Source organism: Pteronotus mesoamericanus, unplaced genomic scaffold, assembly GCF_021234165.1.
Source record: "Pteronotus mesoamericanus isolate MK-2021 breed Mesoamerican mustached bat unplaced genomic scaffold, CSHL_Meso_final contig_20, whole genome shotgun sequence".
NCBI classification, from domain to species: domain Eukaryota; kingdom Metazoa; phylum Chordata; class Mammalia; order Chiroptera; family Mormoopidae; genus Pteronotus; species Pteronotus mesoamericanus.
The window spans coordinates 94,140,395-94,152,824 of record NW_026555085.1 but is presented as its reverse complement, the minus strand read 5'-3'; the positions used below and the strand labels follow the sequence as shown (position 1 = coordinate 94,152,824).

The 12,430-nt window shown below is 47.4% G+C and overlaps 1 protein-coding gene and 1 pseudogene across 1 annotated transcript; both read left to right on the top strand.

The window, feature by feature from the left end:
- The first annotated feature begins 3,287 nt into the window (after nt 1-3,287).
- On the top strand, nt 3,288-4,153 carry LOC129067249 (cyclin-Y-like; annotated as a pseudogene).
- A 529-nt stretch (nt 4,154-4,682) lies between these two features.
- On the top strand, nt 4,683-8,437 carry LOC129066945 (retinoic acid early transcript 1E-like). Its single transcript, XM_054568654.1, has 4 exons — nt 4,683-4,704; nt 7,361-7,624; nt 7,889-8,155; nt 8,358-8,437. The coding sequence occupies exons 1-4, from the start codon at nt 4,683-4,685 to the stop codon at nt 8,435-8,437; spliced, it is 633 nt and encodes a 210-aa protein (XP_054424629.1).
- The last annotated feature ends 3,993 nt before the right edge of the window (nt 8,438-12,430 follow it).

Genomic DNA, 12,430 nt, shown 5'->3' with positions numbered 1-12,430 from the left:
ACGTCCCTGAGGGTAGGGACCCAAGGGCAGCTGCATACCCCTCATCTGCTCAACGCCTTTGTCAGCAGCTAACAAACCCTCCATCCCCGCCACTCGGGGGTCCCCGGCCCCTGACCTCCCCGCCCCACCCCCGCCCGGTCTTCCAACCTTTAAATTTAGCGCCCTCTGGCGACGTTCCAGTGAAGCTCGCTCACCAGACACTCTCCTAAAGAGGCACTGCTTCCACCCCAGCTCACACCATATTTTTACCCAATTCTCTGGCGTCCTAAAAACACCAGGGCCTCCAACACCTTCCTTTTTGAAGTGACCCTAATCCCTCCACCCGTGGCACCTTAATCTCCCTTTCCTGAGGACACACTCGCTCCCCAGCAAACGCCTCTGCACCTGACCCACAAACCTAGAGCTGGAGGGAACAGAAAGCACTTTTTTGTGTGTGCAGAGAATGCAAATAATTTTTGAAGTCAACAACAAAAGGAAAGCTGCAAAATACATGAATGTGTGAAAATTAACATTCCTGATAACCAAAGGGTAAAAGAATTCAAAAGAGAAGTCAAAAATATCTAAAAAATAACAGAGAAAGGAAACAACTCACCTTTATGAATGAACATATAGAATCTGCTTCCAGTGCACACTCTCCTGAGTCAGTGGCCTTGTGGCTCTTTGGGAATGGACAGCAGGAACCTTTGCAGTTGCTGTTCCTCCTCATTGACCTGGGCCTCTCGTTCTAGTAACACATTGCTGGTTTGAGAAGAGGCTTGGGTGCAGAAAATGACACAGGATCCAGAAAAATGAATGTGTGGAGTAGGAGGTCTTTGTCTGTTTCTCTCCTCTAAATGAGGAAAGGGCTCAGGGGCTCTCCCCGTCTCCATGAGCTAAGACTTCCCAGATGTCAGGGGCCGCTGGGACTCCCACTTCCTTCTGATAATGACAAGAATGTGATCAGGGTTTCCGCATGGGGTGGCCGAAGTCGTCAGAGTAATGAACACTTGGTAGTGGTATTGCACCTATGGATTCAGAGGTGGTTTGGCCACATCCACTTGTTTGGATAAGTGAGCCCCAAAGTTCAGAAGAACCCCCCCTTTTCCATCCCTTTACTTTTAGTATATGCGTGTCTTCCCTTCTGAGGAGGGTCACCAGTAGACAACATATGCATGGGTCGTGTTTTCTTACCCATTCAGCTACCAGATGTGTTTTTTGACTGGAGCATTTAAGCCACTTAACTTTAAAGTGACTGTTGATCAGTACATATGTATTGCCATTTTATTCTTTATAAGTATGTTCCTGTGTTTTACTTCTTCCTCTCCTTAAAGAAGACCCTTTAACATTTCTTGTAATACTGGTTTGGTAGTAATGAATTCCATGCTAAGTCAATAGTAATCAAAACAACATGATATTTGCATAAAAACAGACACATAGATCATTGAACCCAATAGAGATCCCAGAAATAATCCCACAACTTTAGAATCAATTAATATTTGACAGAGGAAGAAAGCATATACAATGGGCTAAAGACAGTTTATTCAATAAATGGTGTTGGGAAAATTGGGCTGATTCATGCAGGAAAATGAAAGTAGACCACCTTCTTATATCAACACAAGAATAAATTCAAAACTGGTCAAAGACTTAAATGTTAGACCCAAAACCATAAAAATCGTAGAAGAAAACATAGGCAACTAAATCTTAGACATTGATCATATAAATATTTTATCAGATATGTCTCTTCAGGCAAAGGAAACTAAAGAAAAAATAAACAGATGGAACTGCATCAAACTAAAAAGTTTTTGCACAGGGAAGGAAATCATCAACAAAATAAAAGGACAGCTCACAGTATGGAGAAAGTATTCAGTGATATATCTGCTAAAGAGTTAATATCCAAAATTTATAAAGATCTCTTATAGTTTCTATGTTCTTTTTCATACCTACTAACTCTTTTTTAAGTTCTCACTGAGTTTACCCAATCCTCCTCTAAGTTCCTTGAGCATCCTTATAACCATTGTTTTGAACCTTTATCGGCTAGATTGCTAGCCTCAATGTTATTTAGTTCTTTTTCTGGATTTATCCTATTGTGGGGGACTTGTTTTTGTCAACCCATTTCAGCAACTGCTCTGTGCTGGTTTCTGTGTATTATGTAGATCGGTTCTGTGTTCCATTCTTGGTAGGGTGGCCTTATGTAGTTGGTGTCTGGTGGGACCCAGTGGCCCAGTCCTTGATCACAGGTGTTTCAGGAATGTCCCCTGAGCATGTATTGTGAGTCCTCCTGTTGATCGAGTCTTGAATGCTGTAGGCCCTTCTGTGAATGGATCAACCCTCAGAGCCGACTGTGAGCATCGACCTTAACCACAGTGTATGAACTGCTGTGCAGGTGCTGACCACACAGAGTGGAATTTGCTTCAGCAGGTCATGGTGCCTGCGAGGACTCTCTTTGATGTGCTGCTTGTGAAGCTAATTGGATCCTGCTCTGATGTTGTCTGAGGCCCACTCCTGGGTGTCTTGTTTCTGGGACCTCTTTGCACAGACTCCAGTGTAAGCAATGTCAGACACTGCCTGTGACTGGCCCAGGGCAACCTGTGTGTAGCTACTGTGGAACCTAATGAACAAAAATACAAGCAAGCAAAATATAACCAGAGACATTGAAATAAAGAACGAAGTGACAGTATCCAGAGGGGCCAGGCGAGGGGGATAAAGGAGGAAAGAACGGGAAGGGTCATCAAGGAACATGTATAAAGGGCCTTTGGACAAAGCCAAAGTGGGGAGTGATTGAGGGTGGGAGGCGGGGATGAGTGAGGCAGGGGAAAGCGGGGACAGGAAAATGGAGACAAATGGATTTAAACAATAAAAAAAAGTTTTAATTTTGGAAAGTTTGTCAAAATATATCAAAAGGGATGGTCATTTGACTAAATACAATGTCATTATGAAACAATAATAACTCTCCATTAAACCAAAGTGACAAGAAAACATTTCAAGGCAATAAATAAATAAATATTTAAAATATGAACAATAAAATCTCAATGACCACCAATCTATCAACAAGTGAACATAAAAAAACAAAATAAACAAACAAGCAGAACACAAACAGAATCCTAGATAAAGAGAATGTTTTGATGGTTGCCCATTGGGAGGGCACCAGGGTAATGGGTGAAAACCATGAGGGGATTAAGAAGTACGAATAGATTCAGCCCCGAGATCTCGCCAGCTACTCTCTCAGTTCTCTCCCCAAAGCCTCCTTCCCCAGTGGGTCCTCAGGCGTCCCTAGCCCACTCTGCCCCGCCTTTGCCAGAGACCAGGATTTGAACATGGAATTCAATCCTTCAGACCATCCTCGGGCCAGCACAATATTCCTCAGTAACTCACAGACAGACAGAGAAAAACGCAAGAGTCTCTTCATTAACCATCCTCCTCCAGGACAAATAGCAAGGAAATACAGTTCCTGCTCCACGATTTTCCTAGAAGATAGCACAGTCAGTCAACCAAACCTCAAGTATACAATTAAATGTGCAGTTCTCACAATATATTATCACATCAAAAACAGGGACTCAGATGGAAGGATGCTCTTAGATATTTTTGATGAAAACCTTCGTCCTCTTTTGAAATCCGAAGTGCCACCAGATTATGACAAACACAACCCAGAGCAGAAGCAGATTTACCGTTTTTTCGGACACTGTTCAGTGCTGCTCAGCTCACGGCTGAATGTGCCATTGTCACTTTGGTGTACCTTGAAAGACTTCTAATATATGCAGGGGTAGATATCTGTCCAGCCAACTGGAAGTGAATTGTCCTTGGGGCAAGCCTGCTGGCCTCCAAGGTGTGGGGTGGCCAGGCTGTACGGAATGTGGATTGTTATCAGATCCTGAAAGACATCACAGTGGAAGATATGAATGAGCTAGAATGACAGTTTCCTGAATTGCTTCAGTGCAACATCAATGTTCCTTCCAGTGTTTATGCCAAGTATTATTTTGATCTTCGTTCTCTGGCAGAAGCAAATAATCTGAGCTTTCCTTTGGAGCTCCTGAGCAGGGAGAGGACTCACAAACTTGAGACCATCTCTCGCCTCTGCGAGGATAAATACAAGGACCTGAGGAGACCTGCGAGGAAGCGGTCAGCTAGTGCTGACAATCTGACTCTGCCAAGGTGGTCCCCAGCCATCATCTCCTAACTGTGGGCATCACCACTGGAAGCTGTTCTATCCCTCAGTTTCTCCTTTAGTTTGAGAAAAGGTGGTTTTGCTTTTGTTTCTTTCCTTTTTTTAAATTCATAGTTCCATCAGGCTGCCTTGATTACTGTCTTCGCTCTGTGTGACCCACACATAATAAGGCTCTGAGGGAAGCAAAATCCTGTTTCACATCTTACCCGGTCATTAACAGCACTTCCTTCATGAAGGAAGAAGACTCTATTCCTGGAGGAGGAAGTAAAGGGGAAGGGAAATTGTGTAGAGGCAGGAAAAATGGTTAAATGACACTCCCACTTTTTAAGTTTCCCATCTGGTCAGTAGCCGAATACGAGGGAAAACACAATAGTAGGTAACCCAGTTAGAGGTGCATTAAGAACAAGAGTGCCGCCTGTATCCAAAAAAAAAGAAAAAGAAAAAGAAGTATGAATAGATAGTTACAGAATAGCCACAGGAATGTCAGGTACAGTGTGGGAAATGGAGAAGCCAAAGAACTTATAGTTCATATGCGTGACCCATGGACATGGACAACGGTGCAGGTATCGCCCAAGGCAGTGGCGGGGGGCTGGGCAAAAGGAGGCAAAGGGGAAAAATTGGGACAATCGTAATAACATGAACAATAAAATATAATTTAAAAAATTAAGTGAAAGAAAAGACAGCTTTTCAGGGTTTTCCTGAGTGCCCTCCCACCCCCTTTCCTCCACCCCATCCTCACTGAGGGAGGGAAGGCCATGTCCACAGCAAAGCTGCCACTGAAGGAGGGTCACCGCCCAGCGTGCATGGAGGCCCATACGAAGGCACCCGCCTGCGAGGACTGAGTGTTATTTGTGAGTCCACTGGCTGGAGGACAGGAGGCAAGCCTTCAGTCTGTGTTCTTGATCCAGGATTGAAGGCGACCTTTTAAAAGGGTAACAGTTAAGGATTCACAAGTGTAACTCGTAAGCGGTGTATCCAAGGATTAATCTTTGCGTTTGGGTTAGAAACAGGATAAGACCAGGTCCTGCAGTTACCATGTTTCTACTGCATAATCTCTGCACCTGAGTCACTGGACCTGTTAGGCCACAGGGCCAAGCTGACTCATCAGACTCTTACCTTCTGTGATTGACGGTTGGTGGCCTCAGTGCCTGCACCTTGATGCAGTTGAGGTGAGGTAAACTCAGGCTCTGCACCTGGAAGGCAGAAAACTCCAGACTCTGACAGACGCACGGATTACCTGTGCTGAGAGAGAGGCGGAAAGCCACTGGTCCCAGTGCGGAGAAGCAACAACTGGCAGAGCAGCAGCTCTGGTTGCTGAGGGTTCTCTGCCAGTGAGGCCAGGCTGGGCGCGAGGCCCAGATGCCCTTGCTGCCTGACTGTGGGCCACCTTTTGGGCCTCAGCACAGGGCCCTTTTCAGGTTTGGGCGAGGGAAGCGAGAGAAAAGAAAAGATGGACACAGGGCAGTAGGGGAAGAACAAGAAGGGCAAAAGGAGAGAGGACGTAGGTGGAAGATGAGAGAAGAGAGGAGCTCACAGACCTTCCACCAATCCTGCTCACGTCTTTGAGGAGACTGGAGAAAGGTTACTCAAAGTGAATTTCTTTGTTTCTGTACACCCACTCCTTTTTTCAGTGAGTAATTGTATTGATTGCAAAACTCTATCATAGGAATAAATTTCCCCATATGAGGATCACTGGGACCTCGCTGGTCTGCTGGAGGGCGTGTACCCATTGGTCACTCCCAGGATAATCTATATTTATTATCCCCTGCCTGGCTATCTTGCCAGGACTGCTCATCAGCATGTTGGGAGCATTTCTCACTTCTCGTCTTTGTCCTCTACTGCTTCTGGTACAAGCCTGGCAATTACTGCAGGACAGTGAGTGTACCGGGATCTGGAGTCTTGGCTGAGGAGGGGGAAAGGGGAAGGGGGCTTCATGCAGGAATCAGGCAAGTAGGTGGGTGCCTGTCCAGGTGCTCCTAAGGGTAGGTGTGGGTGTGGCATGGCTGGACCGACACCCCAGGACGTTGCTCTTTCTGGAGGGGTCTGGGCCGGGAGGGGGTCAGCCTCCAGCCTGCCAGTGGTGCGTGGGGGTCCTTGACTTCGTGTAGGAAAGATTTCACAGCATAAGTCCAGGGGATTTTGAGAAAACATTTATTAAAGCTGGGGACAGTGAAACAAAGGAAAGGCTTGAGATAGAAGAAGCAACATGAGATAGACTAGGCGGGGCTGCTTTGGCTCCCTAAGAAATAGAAGTTACCGTAGAAGAAATGAGCTCACTGGGAAGTCGGAGCAAACGGGGGCCTTGGAGACAGGCTTGGAGGGTAAACCCAAGAGGAGCTGCTGCTGGCCCCTGCTGCCCTGCCTGCAAGTCCTGTGAGGTCCCTCAGAGTTTAGGAAAAAAACAGAGACCCAGGCGGGAGTGTGCTCTAGCAAGAGCAGCCCTGGATTCTTGGTCTTGAGGCTTTTTATTTTTCTTTGTTGATTCATCAGAATGAGTGTGTAAAGGGAGCAAGGTTATTTTTTCTGTAGTTTTATTTTTAAAGAACATTATTGAAGAAGGACCAGGACCAAAGTTGGTTTGCTCTGGGATGGTCTGGAATGTGTAAACCATTTGCTCTGGGAAGATAAAACTTTGTGATTCATTAGCTGCCTGCAAATTGCTCAAATTGCTTGGCCTTGTTTAATTACTTTGGGTCCGTTTCCCTTATTCTGCTCGTGAAGGAATTTTCCTAACTTTTCTCTCCCCTGCCTCATTACCTTCACCCAGGTCGCAGGGGACCGCACCCCATACTGTGCTCGCTTGCCCCTGAAAGCTCCCCCTCTCCTGCCATGTCCCACCTCCTCCGGGAAGCCTTTCCTGAATAGCCTGCACTCATTACGAGTGCCGTGCCATGTGTTCTTCGCTGATGTCGTTCTTCCTTTTGTGTTTTACTTCCTGCCTCTTCAACTTGATTTTAATTACTGGCAGGACAGATAAAATCTTGTGTTTTTGTATTCACAACTGGTGAATGTCATTAAAAACATCTGTCAGATGAGTCCTCCTGGTAACAGAGCATGTGGTAAGATCAGGGTACTTTCCTGAGCAGCAGGTAGTTAAAGGGGAGACAGGACTGAGGTTGCAGAGATGCAGGGCGCTGGGCTGGGGGCCCCTCTCGCAGCAGCCAGGCCCTTCAGAGGGAGCCCCCAGGCCACCCCTCTGCTTTGTTTTTTTCCCCACAGGTGCTCACTCTCTTGTCCTCAACTTTACTGTCCAATCGCAGTCCAGGCCAGGACAGCCCCAGTGTGAAGTCCAGGGCTCAGTGGACAAAGAGCCTTTTTTTCAGTATGACAGTGACAGCAACGAGGTCAAACCTTTGGGTGTCCTGGGAGAGAAGGTAAAGGCCACAAAAACATGGACAGAATTACCCCAAATGCTTCAAGATGAGGGGAAAGAGCTCAGGATGATCCTGGCTGCCATAAAACTGGACAGAAACAAGACCAGGGGTGAGTGAGGGGAGGGGAGGGAAGGGGAGGGAAGGGGAGGCGGACACAGTGAGCAGGAGGGGGAAGGAGGGGCACAGGCAGGGAGGGGCCCTGGTGGAAGGAACTGCACTGCAGTCCAACCTCAGAGCCACGGTGGACCTAAGGGCAAGAAAAGGGCATGGCGTGCAGAGGAGTTTGCAGCCCCCACATGTGCAGAGACACGCTTGACTGTGGGAGATGGCGGAGCTCTGAGAGGCAGGACGTCATCCCTGTGTGTGCCTGCAGGTCCCCCCACCCTGCAGGCCGAGGCGTCCTGCCGGTGTGAGGGAGAACAGTGCACTGCAGGGCCCTGGAAGTTCAGCTTCAATGGAAAGACCGCCCTCCTCTTCGACCCAAGAAGCATGAACTGGACATTCGTTGATCCTGGAGCCAGTGGCAACAAGGAGAACTGGGAGCACCTGGAGGAGGAGTTCAAGAAGCTCTCCAAGGGACACTGCAAGTGCTGGCTTAGGAAATTCTTAGTGCACTGGGAGGGAGTGCTGGAGCCCACAGGTGAGTGAGCAGGGCGCGGAGGACATGGTAGCCGTCATTAAGGGTCTAATGCCTCCTTGTGTTGGTGTGAGAGTGTGTGTGGGTCATAGAAAGTTTGACAGATGGATGGACTGACTGGTTTCTTGGCAGCCTTCCTATCTAGAGAGTCAGGGACTGCCGTGAGATTTCCCATCACCCCCCTTTCCCATCCCACCTCCCTCAGCACAAGAGTTCCCACCTTCACTAAGCAATGATCCAGGCATCAGGGACTACCAGATGGCCCCAAATCTCTATGCATTATAATGCTTCCAGGCCTTCTCTTCTTCCTGTGTTTCAGTTATCCTATAACCAGGTCAAAGGTCACATTTTATGTAGCCCTTGCTTCTCTCCTCAGATAGAATTAAGCACCCCTAATTCTGTCATCCCCAAAAAGGCCTACACATAGTAAGGTCTAGAAACTGTTTGATAATCAGATGGACATTTACTATCTCCCTCAGTAGAATATGAGACCCTTGAGGACAGAGCACCTCCCCTGTACATCTTTACACCCTTGGACCTAATAGAGTGGCTGTCCCATGATGAGCCAGTAAATATGGGGGCAAACTGTGCTGCCTGGGAAAATAGGTGCTGTTTAGGTGTTGTCTCATATTTGATAGGGCTTTTGCTTTTTTGTTTGTTTTAGTAACACTATTACCACCCTCAGCATTCCCTCCAAGTACGCAGGGAAGCACTTCACTGAATACCGGTGCAGTCAACTTCACTCTCCTCAGCATCAGCGTCGGTGGCGTCATCGTCGTCGTCGGCATCATCTTCTTGGTTATTAGGATGCATAGATCAGGCAGGGTGGGAGGTAAGTAGCGGACTGGCCTCTGGCTCTTGGGCAGGGTGTAGTCTGGCGAGGACTTGGGAGAGGTGAGCCACGGTCTCCCAAACCCTTCTGCCCTCATCCATCTCTACGTAGAAATGATGCACTTTGTTAGTGCTGAGCCCCCGCACTCCAGAGGAGCCATTTGAAATCATGTACAGGAAAGTGTTCAGCAAACTTTGAAATCATACACAATTGTTGGTTAACATATTATCAACATATTTATTTTTAATATTCATAGTTATAATAACTAGTATTTAAAAGGTGTGATGATACCTTCATGGATTTTTATCACAAGTGTGAGTTTCTCCTCATAACAAGCCTACCTAAGCTCTCTGAGGCCTAAGGCCAAATAAAAATCTTTACGCTGCTTCAAGGGAATCTTACAGCGACCGCAGTTGTGCAGGGCGAGTATCTCACGGGGGCGGTGGGGGCAGGGGGAGGCCCTGCGGCCCACCATGGTGCACTCCAGACAGAGCTTGGGCCGAGAGGCCACGTTTTTCTGCCTCAAATTCACTAGGAGATGGACCCCAAAAAACTTTACAATTTCTCCTTTTCATGGAATGACAAATATTGAGCTAATTTTTTCCCTTTCTTTTTTCTATTTTTACCTTCTAGTTCTACCTCCTACTCTGTTCTGGGTCTGAAAGCTATAGTTTCCTCAATGTTTGTCCTGAAAATAAAACGTTATAGTAGAGACTGCATTTTTTCAATCCAGTTATTTATTTTTGCCCTTCTAAAAAAAAATACAGACATTTAACCATGTAAAACTCATAACGTTCAAATGTGCAATCAAAAAATATTCGGACATGCTAAAAAGCAACAAAATGTGATCCATAATCAGGAGAAAAACGAGTCAGTTGAAACTGACTCAGATATAAACAAGTTGCAGAAGCTGCTCGCAGGCAGCTAGAACTCTCCAGTATAGCCTCCCTTGGGTTGGACATTTTCATATACCTTACTGTGTGTTAAAACACACCTCCTTTTGATCCAGCGTGACCTAATTGAAGGCCCCTCCACAGGCTGTAGAGAGAAATTATCAGGTCCCCACAGTTGGCTGTGTTCATATTTCTAGTTATGTTTGTAGAAAACCAAATAAGTGTGACTACTGATTTTTATATTTTTCAACAGCACTGTGTTGCCCAAGTACAACACCTCAGGGACCTAATGTGGGAACAATCAGGGACGTTGGCGATGAAGAACTGAATATGGTGTCTCATGGTTCCCCGGATGAGCTCGTCGATGTATCCGGAGTAGTCCCTGAAGTCACAAGGATTCGTGGAGAGCCCCTCCTCCCCGAGAGTTCATGCTCCTTTGAACTCATACCCTTAGGAGGTCTGAATAGTTAATAATAATAATTTTTAAGAAGGTTGGCTTTATCAACTGTGCCAGGCAGTGGCTAATTAGATCCTACAGCATAATGTTGTGAAGACCACTAAGACTTCCAGAATTTTCTGTTATCCTGTCTCATTTCAGCATTGATACAAACTTTCTGTCCCCCCAAACCTTGTTTTCTCATTTTAGATCCTGGAATACCGATGCTGCAAAATGAACATGAGTGATGCCTTTATGCCACCTGCTGTTGTCCATAGGATGTTGTGGTGAGAGTCAGCATACATCCTGGTTAGTGGAATATATGAAAAACCAACACTGAACTGATGCACGGTTTTACATGCCATAATTTTAAAAAGGTATGCAGCAGGTTTATTTCACAGACTAGAGCAGTAGAGCAGGTTGTTCTGAGGTGCAGAGTATTCATAAGTAAAATTGGCCCTGGCCAGTGTGGCTCAGTTGGTTGGAGCGTCATCCTATGACGTACGGGTTTTGGGTTCGATTCCTGGTCAGGGCACATACCTAGGTTGCGGGTTTGATGCCCTGTACAGGCATGTACAGGAGGCAACCAATTGATGTTTCTTTCTCTCCCTATGAGGATAGATGAGGAAATTGAGGAGCCCTAGGAGGGTGATGGTAGTGGTCGTTCACCTTATTAACTCATAAAGACTGTGAAATAGAGAAATATTATAGAATGAGTTATTTTTTAAAAAGAAAGAAAGTTTGGCTTTGATATAAACCCTGTCCTGATTCACGGGTGCTGACAACCACTGTATAGAACAAGAGCAGAGAAGACTTTTTCAACACTTTGACAATCATACATGGAGTCTCTGTCAGCCATGACAGTTATGTCAAGTGCCATGTCAAGACAGAAAATGAGGTGAGACAGAATGCACAAAACCACAAGTCTGGACACTGGATAAGGACTCCATCTGGACACTGATAAGAATGGGACCTTCACTCCTGGTGGGCTCTGAGAACTCCGAGCCCTGACCACCAATGCAGGAGCCTGGCTGTACCTGCGGTAACTGCCCCAAGCCCTGCCAGACTTGCACTCCACCCCACAGGTGCTACTGTAGAACCGTGGCTTGAGACCCATGCCCACAGAGATAGGATGACATATAGAAGACAAAATGGTGTCACTCATGTCAGCCATGACACTTTGGTTCAAGAAGGAAACCACCTTAGTCATGCCAGGCGCCGTGCTGAGTGCCTGCCAGAGCGGCACACCACACCCGTGTGTTTGCAGAGAGGGCACGCCTAGTGATAGAGCTCTGAGGGCTCTCGGCCCCAAGCCACAGAATTCCCTAGTTCAATCAGGTGCCAAGAATTGGGGTATAATGGACGTGGACTTCAGAGCAACCGCCAAGACTGAAGACTTCCGACCTCCAGAAGCTGCTCCTCTCACACTCCGGGCCACGCGCGGCCGGGGGCTCCGCCCAAGCAAGGCTCCGCTCAGGCTTCTGCTCAGGCTTCTGCTCAGGCTTCGGCCTCCGATCCGGTGCGCGGAGATCTTCCTTACGGAACGGTCCTCGCCCGCTGCGCTGTCTCCCGAACCTGGGACTGTGCCTGTGGGACTTGGGTTCTTTGTCCCTCATTTACTGATGTGTGTTGCGGTGATTGTGTGATACCACAACAGGCTATTAATGTGATACTGATATTCTAGTTTGTGTCAACCTGCCCTTAAAAGTTCAATTGAGCAATAAAAGTTGCGTTGAGCAATAGCTTTTGTGGCTCTCCTCTCCTTCCTTGCCATTGCCGGGTATAAACTCAGCCAAGTGACAAACAGGGAAGACTCGAAAGCGACCCTCTCTCTTCCAGAGGTGCAACCACTGGGGTCATGACTGAGGGCGCTTCAGACACCGGCCCGTGTCTGGGACGTGGCGCCGCGCCGCTCGTTCTGCTCACCTCCAGGCGTACGTTCCCTCTCCGTGTGTGATCAGCATGTGACCCTGCCGGCTTAGTGGCGGGGTCTCCCCTAGTAAAGCCGCCACTGTGGAAACACACAAACGTGTGTGACTCGTCCCGGCCGCTCCCTAGCTCCGGCCGCTCCCCCAGCCCGGCGCTCCCCGCAGCTCGCCTCCCAGCTTTCCTTTCCC